This window comes from Mesitornis unicolor, unplaced genomic scaffold (assembly GCF_000695765.1).
Source record: "Mesitornis unicolor isolate BGI_N332 unplaced genomic scaffold, ASM69576v1 scaffold12291, whole genome shotgun sequence".
Lineage (NCBI taxonomy): Eukaryota > Metazoa > Chordata > Aves > Mesitornithiformes > Mesitornithidae > Mesitornis > Mesitornis unicolor.
In genome coordinates, this window is record NW_010164671.1 from 52,321 (window position 1) to 67,801 (window position 15,481).

The following is a 15,481-nucleotide window of genomic DNA, read 5'->3' on the forward strand; positions in this document are numbered from 1 at the left end:
CTGTGACTTAAACCACTTTGCTTTTCTCCACTTGAAAACTAGTATGTGCATGAGACCAGACAACACATTCCCCAAACACGAAGTTGTTCCAAGCAAGCTTTCTTTCTGCAACATGCATGTCTGGAGAGGGAAAGCCAAGTATTCTCTCAATGCCTTCACTCCTGGGATTTCCACATTCAACCTTTATGGGTATTTATAGTGAGAAACTAGACAGGTAAACCTTCTGTAGTTGTGGCTGTTCCATGATGATTCAACACACAGTCCTTTCCAGAGATCTCAGCCTAACCCCAAAGATGTTATTCTTGTCACCCAAAAACATCTAAGTAAAACGTAGCTTCGTCCTAATCTCTCATAGCTCTTTCTCCTTCACTTTCAGACCTTGTGTTACGGCTTTGCTGTCACAGATACAATCCAGACCTGCTTTGCCTCATGTTGTATCCACCTAAGCCGAAAATTCACTGTTAGCTCAAATATAGGTTTCTATGACACAGATCAAAATCTATTAGAGATTTGGATGAAAGACCACCAATTTTTCTCACGTCACTTAAGTAAGGATTTAAAACCATGGTAGCGCTCTGTAGAAGTGACTGATTAGTGCAATAAACGACATTATTACGTAAGCCTCTTCCCCTGCTTCTTCTCATTTCTAAATGGTATTAAAATAGTTTACGAGCGTTCAGCTGCTCTGCACTTTACATCCCCTTATGTGCCATAACCATTACAAGGAAGACAGAAAAATCATCACTTTTTTAATCTTTGCCTTTTGTTTTTATGTTAATGACCTTTTGTTAGCTAACAGACAATGAATACAGAAAACATTCCTCAAGAAGTGACTTTTCATTAGTGTTATTACTGCTACTGCTGGTAGAAGACACCATGGACCAGAGCTAGAACTGGGAACCACATTTCTGCTCTAGGCAGTGCTCAGTGGGAGCAAACATCTCCTGAGAGAACTGGTACTTCCTTCTCCTTCAAAAACTGAGCTTATGAACATTTTGGGAGAAAAATTAGGGAATATGGAGTACAAAGAAAGAAACTGTACTAATAGAGATGCTGTCATTTGATGTACATGGAAAAAATCCTAGCACTCACACCTTGTTATTGCCTGGTAACTTTACAAGAGGAGGAAGAGAGCTTTAAGAAAAGGGTTAGCTGCAAAAACACCAAAACCAACTAAAACCATATCACATGAAGATACTGACCCAATTATGGATTGTTAAGTGTACATACTTAGAAATAAATTCTTTTTGCTCTTTGCATTCTGTAATAGATATAAGGTAGAATACAGCAGCTCTTCTCCAAGTATAATAATTATGCCTTAAGTCCTTGTCATTTGTGGCAGACACATGAAAGCAATCCAGAAAGTTAATTAGGATGTAGACTATATTGTTCATTAACACTTCTCTGTGTTCTGCTTCCCCAGTCATAGAAGAGTACTATGGGATACAGCAGAACATATAACCATCTCAGGTAAGGACACAGCCACTTGTGAAGTTCAACAAGCCAGTTTAAAAAACCATGGAAGTGTTGCTTAGCTTTACATAATTCTGAATTTAGCATAATTTCTATAGTATTTTACAGCATAAATCATCACTATTCTCATGCAATAAGTTAGCACTGCAGTTACTTGAGATTCCCTATCAAGGTTATGGTATGATTGAGCTAGGGTGTGTTCAAATACTAACTTCAGAGTTTCGTAATAAGCATAGACCCAAGAAGCATCATTACTGGAGCTCTCTTCACTGCCAATCATACCCTTGGATTTCGTAATTTTTATTTTTTTTTAACCCTCAGCTCAAATCTGGCCTGTATGACTTCAAAAGGACTTCAGTTTTTCTGCCCCTTCAAGACTCAGAGTTGCTTTGCAGCATTAAGACATCCTGCACTTTTTTCTCTGACTCACAGCAGTGCTGCCTGTCAGGTTGCAGAAGAGGTTTTGATTTCTCCTCTTCGTCATTCCAACATTGACTCAATTTCTCAGTTTTCATTTTCTCGATGCTTCTGTGGGACATTCAGCTGGATTTATAAATTAGGGTGGCAATTTGCTGAAATCACTGGAGCAAAATTTGCCCATGTAATTACCCCAATTGCATGTGCAATCACATGAACTATGTGCACAGGTGAACAATTCCACTTCAGCTGGTCCTCTGTAGGTGTATTTTTGCACAAGCAATTTTGAAAACACAAGCTTTTCAAATGAAGCTTATTTTTGTGGATAAGCTGCTTAATCCCATTTCTACAAACACCATTTTCAATGGTCTGTCCATTTCTCCAGCCCAAGGCCATTACAGATCTCCTCTCCTATCACAGTACTTTGCCAGCTTTTATTGTTTACATTTGAATGACAGATGCTAAAGAGAGGGAAGTGAAAATTGAAAGAGAAATACAGAATTTAAAAAATTGTTAAAGAACAACATTAGATGAAACACAGGGCTAATCCAACACAGAATTTTTTAAAGCAAAATAATGGGAAAGCAGCTTTATACTCACATAACTAAGCTTCAGATTTTTTTATTCATAGGCTTTAAAAAAGAATTTCTGTGCATATTTCTGAAAAAATGATGTCTTTTAATACTTAAAAGGGACAGAATGGTCATATAAAATGTAAAATGTCACTTGGAACTCCAGGGATGTCCAGTTTTCAGGGCAAAAGAAATACTGCCTGATTTATTACACAGTGTAATATAGGAAGGTATATTACAAGAGACAATAACCTTCATTCCCAGGCAATTTCAGCTTTCCAGGTAGTGTGGATATTGCAGTAAAGTATTGGCCATTCTTCATTGCATCTATAAAAGTGAAGTTTTTACAATTTCATTTTGTGGACTTCTCTTTTCCCATCCTATGAATAACAACTCCAGTTCTGAATCTGTAGCTTGCAATAGGCATTAACATGGATAAGTAGACTTGATCTTGAGATGGGAGACCAAAACAGCCCCTTCACTCATGGCATTAACTCATCTCCAAAACATTCAACTTCGATATCAGTATTTGATGTCTACCACAATCAGGTAAGAAGTAAAATCCAAGTTCAGCAGTACTTATAACATTTCTCAGTGTAGGTTTACCCATGTGGCCAAGCTGGGTCAAGGTTTGCAGATACCTCCTGCAAATTTCCAAGAAGGTTGAAGGTTTCTGATTTTTAATACAATTCTCCAATTCCTGCATTGACAATACTGAGGTATCCTTCACAAAGCTTCATCAGATGGTTGTAGAAGTCATTGCAACAGGTTGCTTTCCCTGTCCCAGGATGTAATACTGAAGGAGAGCTGTAACTACCAAGCTAATACCTCCATTAAGTGCATTACATGGCCATGGCTGAGATGATGGATCAGGCCGCACGAGAGCCAGCATCTTTTATTTTCATTTAATGCATAGGCTGTGCCACTAATGCAGCAGTTCCTAACAGAGGACCAGCTGCTCCTTGCCTGGCTCTATACAGAGCCTAGCACAGGCAGAGTTGTCATGAGAATAATATACCACAAAGGGGACTCAAGTAGGCATAATAGCAAAAAAAAGGGATAATGATACACAATCAAGCTAACAATAATAATAATAATAATAACAACAACAATAATAATAATATAATTCAATCATCTCATTAACTTTACTAAAAGCTAGCTTTGTACACCAGTCTCCTGGCTCCTGGAAATGTCTTCAAAGGAGTACACATATGATTATGAACTCCCATTGTTAGTCAGGAAAACAGATGTGAATGCAGAACAAAATGATTCCTTTCTAAGCCTGTGGAACATCATGTTCATATTTAATATTCATGCTATCTTGAAAATACAAGTTAATACTTAACTAAAATGAAATAATTTTTAAGGCTAAAAGCTTAAGTGTTTAGTAACCCAAGCCAGTAATATCACTGATCCCACATGAAGTGATTTTTGTAGCGAAGTTCCTAGGTGACCCCACATCACACCAGCAATAACTGGGTATGAGAGAGCCAAGGGAGATGCACTCAGCTCATGGGGTACCTTTTGTTGTTTCAGAGCTTTACAAAGACGGCACATGCTTTTGCAGTTGGTAACTGATAGACTAATGAAACAAGGGACAATGCATTAAATCCTTCCAGTTCTTAATATGGCCATTAACTAATTAGTTTTCATGACCATTTAGAAGACAAATGGTACTGTAATCTTCATTCTACTGGGAAGCAGCAGTGTGGTACTTTCATAAGAAATCTGCAAGCAGGAGAATGACGTACTAGACTTCAATATGTTTAGCAAATCCTACACTCTGTCCATACCAGGCTTTTGACTGTTGGTTTTTTTTTGTTCTTTACCAAGACACACAGACAGCGGTGCAGTTCTCTGGGCAATTTGTCAAAAAGTAGCAGTTGTGTTGGTCTGTTATTAGGCTGGACACTGGGACAGGCAGTTATAATGCAATGGATCGAGCGTACTCTCCAGCCCAGACTCCTGGAAGCACATGGGATATGCTGGAAGATAAAAGGAACGACAGCAAAGCACCCGAAAAATTTGCTATTCAGCTTCTGGGAAACAAAAACACCAAGCAATAAAGCCAACCACTGACATGAGGCTGGTGCCGAGTCCCCTAGACAATGACATCACACAGGCTCCTGTTTTAGAGACTCAGCCACACAATAAATTAGGTGAGGGCGTTAGAACAACAGCTGGCTGCTAATTAGTCACAGCCCCCCTCAGCAGGGTATCAACAAAGTGGCAGAGAACATCTCAAGTAAATTAAATTTTAAAAAATCCTGCTGCAATCACTCCCCTGACAGACCCTTCCTTCATCTCCCCTCTCGGCTTTTTATTTATTGTAATTACTTTAGTAATAAGATTTGTTTCCTTGTTATTATATATATTACCATGCAGAGCAACAACAACAACAAAAAATAATAGCTGGGAAGAGTTATGTAGCTTATTTATCTCCTTGGCTGTTATTGGGCCACTGGGTGGAGAGAGCAATGAGAAGATGGGGGCCTGGGAAAAGCAGTAAATAGAAGAGAAAGCATATTCTTCAGGAGCAGAGACGTATGGGGGCATATTTATGAAGGAGGAAACACTGACAATGCGTGAATAGAGCTAATAACTCAGGGGGCCCAGCAGCTCTGGCTGATAAAGGAAGGAATAAACAACGCTGCATTGGAAGCGCTGTCAGAAGGCAGAGTCCTGGGGTGCAGCCGGCTGCAGACGGATGTTTATCACAGAAGGAGAGCCAAGGATGGGCTATCACATCAGCACAGCACAAAAAACCTTGGTTGCAATCGAGACACCTCCCACAACACAGACAGGTACCAAAAGAAATGTATGGTGGAGGGCCAGACCCCACTTCTGGCTCCACCAGGCAACAGTTTGCAGAGATGAGAGATGAGGAATTCCACAGCTCATGTTTTCTCTCATGCTTTGCACACACCAGTCACATTTGCTATCCTAAGCTCCCAAATCCATCACAACCCTCTTAGCAGAGAGCAAGAGAAGCAACACATGTGGTACCAAAGCAGCAAAACAGCTGAGAAAATTTGTATTCCACTCAGGGAAAGGTAGCCCACGCTTCATATGCACTTCCCCAAACCACACACCAAGTCAGTACAGATGCTCCCAGAAGTGGCATTTTCATCCCCTGTGAGGTATTGAGGAAAGCATCAGCACACACAAATGCGCTACCTTACAATACAGCCATTATAAATGAGTAAGGGTTGAAACTTCTACAAAATGTTCTTTTATCCAAGTATATCTTGGCTTCCATGTGTATCTACCCAACAAACACCTACTTTTGGCATGGTGGTGCCAATATAGATGCAGGGCTTCTGAAGATAACGTGGAAGACAGATTCATATGGCGCTCACCAAAGAAGAGCAGCATGCTAACATCCTGTACTACATCTCCCTGTCTCCTAGAGACAGACTCTCCCACTCTATTAATTAACGACAGTGAGAAAACACTCCTTTCCCAGACTTCCCACATCTTTGCACTGTCCTTAGAGAAACACACATATCATAGATTAGGCAGTCTGGAGACAGCCTTTTGAGTGTTTGCAGAGTGCATGGCACCAATCTAGTTATGCAAGGCTAGATTCTGAGAATTAAACTCCTCTTCAAGCATCTGACCACAGAGAAGCAATAAAGAGAAAGAAGGGGAGGAAAGGAGCTTTGTGTGACATCACCTCAAGATTTAATCCTTGAGGATGCAGTTTCGGATCATAAACTGACTCCTTAGCCTGGCCATTAGCTTTTTTCCTGTCACTGATCAGTTAGTTCTGCCTCTTATTGTTTGGAGAACACCATGTCTCAGCGCAGATGAAAGAAAGCAAGCCAGAAATAGAAAATAGTGTGTTTTGGGTGTATTTTTCTCTTTGTAACTTTTGAGAGTGTGCAGAGGAAACTTGTTCTAGAAGGGATTTTAGTGGACATTTCTACCTCTCCGTTTCAGTAACTGTCAAAGAGGTAAAGCTTTTCTCTGCTGGATTTGAGTAGATAATTAACAAAGCCCCTTAAGTAAAACAGGATGGAATAAACAGCTTAAATAAAGTGGTAGCAAATCGTCAAGCAAGAGACAAGAAACCCAGCACGTCACCTCCCTTACCTCTGAGGAGCAGAAATGCTTACTCAGCCTGGGTTGTGGGAGGGCAGGTGCAGGAGGGAACAGGGTGTTTTAAAACCAGATAAAGAATAGTCCATGGCTATAATCCAAAATGCAAATCAGGATTTCCTCTTCCTAACTGCTACTATGGTTACCCCATGGCTTTGAAGAAATCATGCTGCTTCCAAAAAATTCATCTTCATCTACCAAAAAAAGCCTCATGAGCTCCCATCTCCACTGATCGGTTCAATTCATTTATAAAATGCATCAAGTTCTTTTCATTGAAAAGCTTCTTTGATTCAGTAGGAGGGAGGGGAGAGTGAGAAAAGGGCAAACAGAAGAAAAGAAAGAGGAAACATTAAAAGGAGTAAAGGAAGAGGAAGAAGGTGGCAACATAGGAGTGAGAAATGAACTCAGCAGGGAACTGTGATATTGGCTAGTTAAGGATTTGTGAGTAGGAAGAGAATTCCCGAGTACACAAAATGCATGGACATTGCATGAACAAGTAGTACTTTTTAAAAACAAAATCACTTCCCCAGGAGCTTCCACTTCTTACTTGATCAATGATTTTTGCAATGCCGACCATTTTTAACTTAATACTTATGGGAATTGTGGGGGGGGAAAACCCCTCAAACAAGCACAACTGGCAAGCATCAAGTGTTAGCATTTGGCATCATTCATTACTGCTGTTTACAGTGATATAAACTAGGTTATACTGATATAATTAATGACCCTAAATTTAGGTGTAATAAATAGCAATATTTATCCAGAACTGCAGTGTCTGGAGAAGTCCAGCCAAAACAATGAAGTGTTGACTACCACAGTGTGACTGTGAGCACAGGCACAGGAGTGCCAGGTGTGGGTGTGGATGGTGCCCAGGTCTGAGCAGATGTGGGGACCAGATGTAGGAGCTGGTGGATGCCAGGAGGATGCACAGCAAGCACACAAGAAAACATAAGAGCAGATCACAAGTTAGCTTGTGCCTGCACAGGTATGCGTGAGCATGCACATAACTCGATGCTCAAATGTGTGATAAAGAGTTTATGTGGAACAGCGTGGAGAGCAAACAGTGTTCTGTTTCTTTATAAAACTCTTTTTGTGCTGCCATCATTAAGCTTTTTACAAATTCCATTACTGAACCCTGTTATCAGGATTTTACACACCTCAAAAAAGATGAGCTTTTTTTAAAGCAATCAAAAAAGTTTCACCAACAGCTACTCTGCACCATTCCTAGTAAATCTAAAGTTTTCAGAGCAGTATTTTACACATTCTACAAGTTAAAAACAAGCTTAATAGTTAAAATAGTAGCAGATCTAGATTGAAGAGAAAATGCTCCCAATATGCATAGTTTAGTCTTCATTTCAAATTGCTCAAAGGTTAATGGTATGTCTTTATCTCATTCTCCAAGGAAGAAAACTCAGCAGAAAGGAGGGGATAATGACTAAGGTCACATAGTCCATCGGTAGCAGAACCAGGAACAAAGCACAGGTGTCTCACTCACCCACCGCATTCTGTAATGCATTCTTTCCTAATGAAAGTTGTACACCTTTTCATGGATACCCCAACACTTAATAGAGATTGATGCCTTTTAAAACTTTCCTACTTTGCAATGGTTTAGTTTACAGAGGGCATAGAGGTCTAAGTGAAGGTAGCAAGCCATAAGACCAAACAACACTTGTGAAAAATAAAGTCAGCCTGCAAGGACACTTTCCATTAAGTAATAGAGCTGTCATTTCAGACTGACTTACACCGCTGGTCTTGGAGATGAAAACTATTTTTCCTTGTAATTTATATCAAAAGAAGCAAAATCAAAACATGCAAATAACCGTATCAGGTCAGACCACAGGTCTGTATGTGGCAGTATCCCATTGGCAGCAGTGGTCAAAAGGCAGTATCTGGCAAAAAACGCAAGATTAACTTTATGGAAAGCAGTGTCTATTATTTAATTTAAAATATATAGGCACTGTCAGATGAACTGAATATTATTTGACAAATCCTACACCTGACTGCTGTTCAGGATGAAGCAAAACACTCAGCCATGCAGAGCAACACAATTTCTCACCAATTCTCTCTGGATTGAACAAAGTTAAATTAGCTGCAATATTTGGTAGTGATTTATATTTTTATGTGATGGCAACCCCACACTTGCATCACACCTGCCTTTATTTAGCATCAGCAACAGGGCTGCAAGTCCTGACATAGAGGAACAGATTCTCAAAGCAATGACTGAAGCAAAGGGGAGGGCAGAGAGCTGCTTCCCAGCTCAGCCACACGCAGCTGGAGTATCATGGCATTACCACAGTCCTATCCATGTCAGAGAAACACTTTCCACATGTAACTTTCAGATCACATTAACCAAAGCAAATACCAAGGCCCTGATGGTCTGGTTGCTACAGAAGGCTCCCAAAGTGTGATTGTGCGATGCCTCGCTGGGATGAGTGCTCTTCCGCTGAGCTGCGCCCGCAGCAGGGAGCCAGCTGGGGCAGGGGCACAGCTGGGCTGCTGGAAGAAATCCTTTGTAACCATGCACTGTCATTTGTCTCAGCGACAGGCAGGGAAGCATTATCCATACTCCAGCACACAGGGCTGGGGAGAAGGCAGAGTAAGGAGATACAAATAACTGCCAGCAAAAAAGGATCCAACTCTTTCTTAAATAAAGGTACTGAGATACCAAGACAAAAGCAAGAGAGGTACTGAAACAGAAGAAATCCTTGTTTCACAATAAGAGATAAGATCACTGGTTACATACGGGTATTCCCAGTGTCCAGCACACAGCCAAGATATTTCTTGGCCTGGATAATGGGTCTGATGCATTCAGTATGTCCAGTCCTCACGGGTGAAAGCTGTGACAGCACGACGACTTGTATAGAGCTAGAAAAGAGCAGCAGGTTGGGACGTTGGCAGAGGAAATGCCAGGCACGCTAGCAGTCTGTCTGGGGATACCAGATATCTGGAGATATCCACAAAAGAGATTGTGAATGCCAGGACAAACCAGTTGCCTCAGGAAATGGCTTGAGAGATGTGAAAAACACTTAGCAAGCATCTTCTAGCAAGTACTGTGGTTGATGATATGCTATGGACTAGCTTCTTGTGAAAAGTTTCCCTCATAACACTGACTTGAAAGATAACAGAGTTTACTAGAGCATTTAAACCCAGGCAAGGTGGAACATTAAGCAAACAAAACTGCCTGTGCACATATAGGCAATAAGGGCCTGAAGGATATTTGCCTTCTCCAATGTGCATGGTTATCTCCAGCAGAGCACCAGTAAACCTGAGGACCAGAACAAAAGTATTTCTTTCAGTGTAGGAGGACTCAAGTCTACCAAAAAAAAAACATGGGAAGAAACAAGAATAATATCTGACCCATAGGAGGCTTCACGGGATAAAAGTATTTAATTAAAGCATTAAAAAAATGGTTCTCTCCCTTCCCCAGGCCTCCTCAGCAGGAGTCATGGCCAAGTCACTCTTCCCCTGCTCACATCCCACATGCAAGGCTTACCAAGCTTTCACTCATAATGAGATTTAACTACATTTTAAGCTCATCTGCACCAGGGAAGGCAAGACACCTTCCCGTGTGACACAAGCTCAGGCAGTGCACTTCATCCAGGTGTCACCCAGAGCCATGTCCTCCCTCCTGAGGGCCCCTTCTTTGCTGCACTCACTCCTGACAGCTGGAGAAAAAAGGTCAGACATTCCCTCCAGTCCTCCATCTGCTGGAAACTTTAATTAAGTGCAGTGAAAGGAGAAAAAGAAGAAAAGGGGGAAAAAGCCACAACCTTTCTTTTTTTCGCTTCTGCTGTCTGGAAGGATCAGGGGAGCATTTGGTGGCAGCAGAGGCTTCGGATACCCTAGGGCAGTATCCAGCTCCTCTGAACAGTCCTCCCAGGCTACTGATACACTTAGGCCCTGGGGAGTGGAGCTACACAAAAGCTGTGACTGTTTGTAGTCACAGTGTCAGAAAGGACCGACCGAACCCCTTACCCCACACTGAATTCTTTTAGAACCAAACAAACTGAACTTGGTTGTTGCTCAGGATTATTTTTCTGTTTCTGCAGCACTCGATCTGCACAGGCTGACCCAAAAGCCGATGGGAGAACGTAGCTTAAAAAAAGTTGTTCCTTTGCATTTCACTACATGTCTCAGCGCTTGTGCAAGCCCATCTTTCAGCTTTGGGATTTGTTGCGTGTTCCGCTGCAGCAAGCAAGGGGACACAGTTTGTTACCAAAACCTGTAAGTCCTCATTGCCAGGTCAAAAGGACTGACCTGCCAGTGGGATGTGACCATAATGTCCTGCCCCTATGTCATAAACATGACTGACAGTCACTAACTCACAGCCAGTTCACAAACACCCTACGAAGTGAACAAACTCCACTGTTTACAAAGACACTGGAGATTTTTTCCAGTGAAGTGCAAGCCTACCTTATCATAGCACACTCTTCAAGGCTTCAGAGGGAATTTCTCTTTCACTGGTGGCATAGCAATAGTTATTTCATGTTAACATACTAGGAGCAGAGTTGTACTTTTTCCAGAGGTGTGCAGGGAGAGGGAAGACAAGTTAGCGTGGGTGGGCAGGGATGGCGTAAAGGCAAAGAGTCTGAAAAGCAATCAGTATTTTCCAAGCTCTGATTCAGTATCTCTCTTAGGAAACTTGTGGGAGGGAAGATTGAAAAGGAGGTAGGAGAAGGAGGGAGTTTCACTATATTGAAGTATTTCCATGAAAATGTAAAAACTTAACAGATCCTTACTCATCTTCCTCCCCATCAGGCTATACAAAACATTAATTAAAGCCTGTTATTCCCAAGCATATCTGTCTTGCAGCTGAAGTCTGCCCTGCAGATTTAGCAGAAGGGAAGAGATCTCCATTTAGCAAGAAAGATCCAATTTCTCTGGCATCACTAATACTCCATCTAGGCAGCTGAGAAATCTTATGGCTGTGCACAGTACAGAATCACATACATCTGACAAATGGAAGACAGCCCACTGGGCTATATCTCATATTCATATTTTCCATATAGGATTAATAACAGGATGAATAAAAACACAAGGGAAAGGGAATTCTCCTGATCTAAAACATTGAAGATCAGACCTGAAAGGTGTACAGGGGTAAGTCTTGCAGACAAATCCAGCCAGACTCCAGAATAAGTACATGTCACAACTCACTTGCCATTGATGACTCCATCAGGATTAAGCATGGGGACAATCTTGAAAATGAAGCATTTCCGCAGCAGATCAGCAATGGGATCACTGCTCACAAGGAACTCCAGGGTCCCCTTCATTACCCAACTGGCATTGCTTTCACCAGGGTGAACACGGGCCATTAGAAACACATAAGGACGGTTGTCTGTAAAATAAAGAAAAAAAACCTAGACAGGACTACTTCTTGATTAATATCTTTGCAAGTGGGTTTTATTATCTTTTAATTGAGATAACAATCCAAGAAGTATTTGAGGGAAAATACATTCCTAAATCGTCCAGACATTTCCTGAAGGTGCTGTTTGCCAGTTGATCCCAGGTTTGGTCCTCAGAACCAGCATGTGCTAGTATCATCCCTATCCCTTGGCTCATCTATTCTGTGATACCTTACAGATGTTACGCATACAATCAGATGACATTTTGCATGTGCAGATTATTGCCTCTCAAAACAGCATCAGCATACTTTCTGGCAATTCTTGAAAATTTGACCCTATCAAAATTTACTAAGGTTTAAAAGGCAGCTAGAAATTATTTAATTTTCTAAGGTCCTGCTCCACTTTAGTATTTCACCATTAACAACTGAGAACTTTCCAGATCTTTAATCTTCTAATCTCTAAGCAGATCTGTCTACCCAAGGACCTATAAACTGTCTGATCTCTGGCAATAACCCATGTTGTAGGGTCAGTATCACAACTAATCGAATTAAACTGATAAAATGCATTAATATGTTAAACAGGTAAGCTGCAGAGGTTGAGTACTCAAAACTAACCATAACTTCATATCCATCCTACAAAAGGTAGAAATAAGACTGCACATAGCTGAGGCAGGCTGTTACTTTTGCTGGAAAGAGTTTTCAGTTTTATATCATATAAATGCACACTCAGATTCACAAAGCTGATTTTCAGAAGTTGCAACTAGAAGAGTTCAGCTGCTTCTAGCAACACATTTGTCATGGGAGATGTAAGCTGTGGGGGCTTTGGGGTTTGCTTTTTACAATAAAGAAATATTCAAAGTCTTACTAAACAGTTCATTGATAAGATCTACTGAACCTGATTCAAAGTAGACTTGCAACTTGAAAGTTTCCTTGTTATCGGATATGTTATTTGCTGTTCCTGTGAAAAAGCACCCACATTTGGTCTAGTTATAAGCCTCCAAAAACTCTCTGTATACATATGCTTAGAAAAGACCAAATCTGACAGCAGATTCTTTGAAAATCCCATCTGTGCTGAGCATATGCCATTGATGGGCCAAGGAAACAGGAGAAGGCAAGGGAGACACCTGCCAGGTGCAGAAAATTAAAGGGAAGGGACAACGCAATTATCTGTCTTAAAATGATCCTTTTGTGAGCATTCACAAACTCAGGCTGTTGTCACAAGTCAACCTGACAGATTTACTTTAGTGGAAACCATTATCTGTCAGGGCATCCCAGCGGTGCCAGGATAGGTTTGTCCCGCCCTATCAGGCAGTGTCAGAGCTCTGGCTCTGTTCCCCTGCCTGAATTGAGGGACTGCAAGTGACAGCCCTGGGAGTGGTAACAGGACAGAAAACAAAACCAAAGGCATCAGCTGAGTGCCCTTGTAAACAAATGGTGAATCAGCAAGTAATACGCCTTCGCCCTTAGCTCCCAAATCTGTCCTTCAGTTTCCAAATGCTTTACAAATCATTAATCAATTAATGTGAAACAGGGAGGTAGAACACCATGCTGAATAATACAGAAGTTATTTAAGAGGTGTTGAGCAATTTGTCTGACAAAGCAAAGGCTGTGTCGAAGCTGAAAATACAGGTGAAATTTCTAATTTCACAGTCTAAAAAGGAATAAGCACTATTTTTTCTTCCTTAACTGGGTAATTTGTACAGTTCTGCTCAATACATACATTATGGTACAATCTAGTTACATCTTTCAGGGATGCACTCAGATTTGGAAACAATCCCTCTCCACACCTCCACACTTTCCTCTTAAGCAGTTGGTGGGCACTAGAAGAGTGAACTGCACTCTCAGCTCAAAGAGCTCATACAGAGCAATCATTTTCAGGTCCAGTAAAGCAACTGGAACTCTGTTTCTCAATAGCCATATCATTCTTACACCTTACCTTACTGTGAGGTTAGCATATTTTGATCAATGTGTATACATAAGTGCCTTAGGGATTGCAGAAGATTTCTTTAGCTCCCACAGAACTACTAGTCATTGTGATTTTTTTTTTCCCCCTAAAATTAGGGTACACAATTTCTATTCTGTTCCACCTAGCTGTGCATTACAGTCTACCTTACTAATGCTCTAAAATAACAACAAGCAAAAACTAGCTCTCACAAAGACATCAGCTGCATTTTGCCATTTCCAAACATTTTCTTCTTTCTCCCATCACCATGATTTAGTGCTGTTTTGCAGGCTCATTGCTGAGCTAAACTTATGGGACTGTGCTGTCGTAGCTAAGAATGAGGCTCTTGAGGACTCCTAATGGACAACAGCTGTAAATAGCACAAAGCAAAATAAAACGTGTTCTCTTTTGTAATTAATGAATACAGCTTTAACAACTCTTATCTTTTCTGGATATTGGGAGAGAGTACAGCATCTTAATTGAGAGGTTCTTTCCTCAGTCAAAATAAGAAAAAAGAAACTCTAAGCAAGAGCTCTCTCATCTCAGAAACCCAGGAAAATTTTGCCATAATGCTGCTAATTGCAAATAGCATGGGACTGACAGAGACCTGAGTTCTGCTTTTCCTCTCAAGGCTGATCAAAGTCAAGCTTGTCTTACTTAGATTCAATGTCAGAAAAGCTTCTGGAGTTTCCAGATCTTAAAACCCAGAAAACAGGGAGTGGAGGAAGAGACCAGACAGAGTTCATCTACATCGTTTCCCTGGGGGCGACAACGGAAGGGCCCATAGCCTGTAGATCCAGCCAAGCAAATCTCTCTGTTCCAGTTAAAGCTTCCTTTAAAAGCTTCCCTTGCGAGGAGAACATCCGCAGCTCTGACATCCCACCCACAGGAGGGTCATAAGGAAGGTACGTACCAGCACGGAAAACGCAAAGCTCGTTAACTGCCTGTTCCCTTCACGCAAGCCATCGCTGCCAAATCCCATCTCCAAACGCTGCGCTCCCCTAGACTGCACCCAGCATGCTAGCTAATGAAGCAGCAAATAGAGCAAAGAGCTGACGACATGGCCATAAAACTTGCTACCCTTGGAATACCTGGGAAACAAAGATTTAACTTGGTGGCAGGCAGGAGTCACTCAATCCTATGAAGCTCATGAAAGCAGCAGAGAGCAGCACTGGCCAACCATACTCAGCACCCCAACCGGCATCAGTTAAGATTTCTGCACTCAGTTCAGGTGCTTTACTCCATTCCTGACTTCCAAGACTCCATGACTGCAATCCTGACCAGGACACCTCAGTAATATGAAGCATAGCTTACACTGGTTTACACCGGTGCCCAGTTGCCCTTCCTTCTGTGCTATTTCAGAGCCCCTTGCACTACATCCTGCTTCTCATCAAATCCATCTTCAGGACACACAACTACAGGTTCTCTCATATATCTTCTTCCAGACACAGAACCGACCTTAAGTCTTTAAAATCCTCAGGCCAACACTGAGGCAAAATCCTTCCCAAGTTCTGGGGAAGCTGCCAGAAAGCTCAGGTTAGCCATTTATCTCTGCAAAGCGCACATGAGACGTAACCTTCTCTGGGAATGTAAATAACAAAAAGAGAAAGCAGAGGAACCTTTTCATGCTACATAAAA

The 15,481-nt window shown here is 41.5% G+C and overlaps 1 protein-coding gene across 1 annotated transcript in view; it reads right to left on the reverse strand.

The window, feature by feature from the left end:
* Positions 1 to 15,481, reverse strand: part of AGBL1 (ATP/GTP binding protein-like 1) — a gene marked incomplete at its 3' end in the record, with an annotated part of 138,929 nt that overhangs the window by 37,074 nt on the left and 86,374 nt on the right. Inside the window, exon 18 of the mRNA XM_010194396.1 lies at positions 11,715 to 11,895. Coding sequence (XP_010192698.1) covers positions 11,715 to 11,895 — 181 coding nt within the window. The remainder of the gene's footprint in view (positions 1 to 11,714; positions 11,896 to 15,481) is intronic.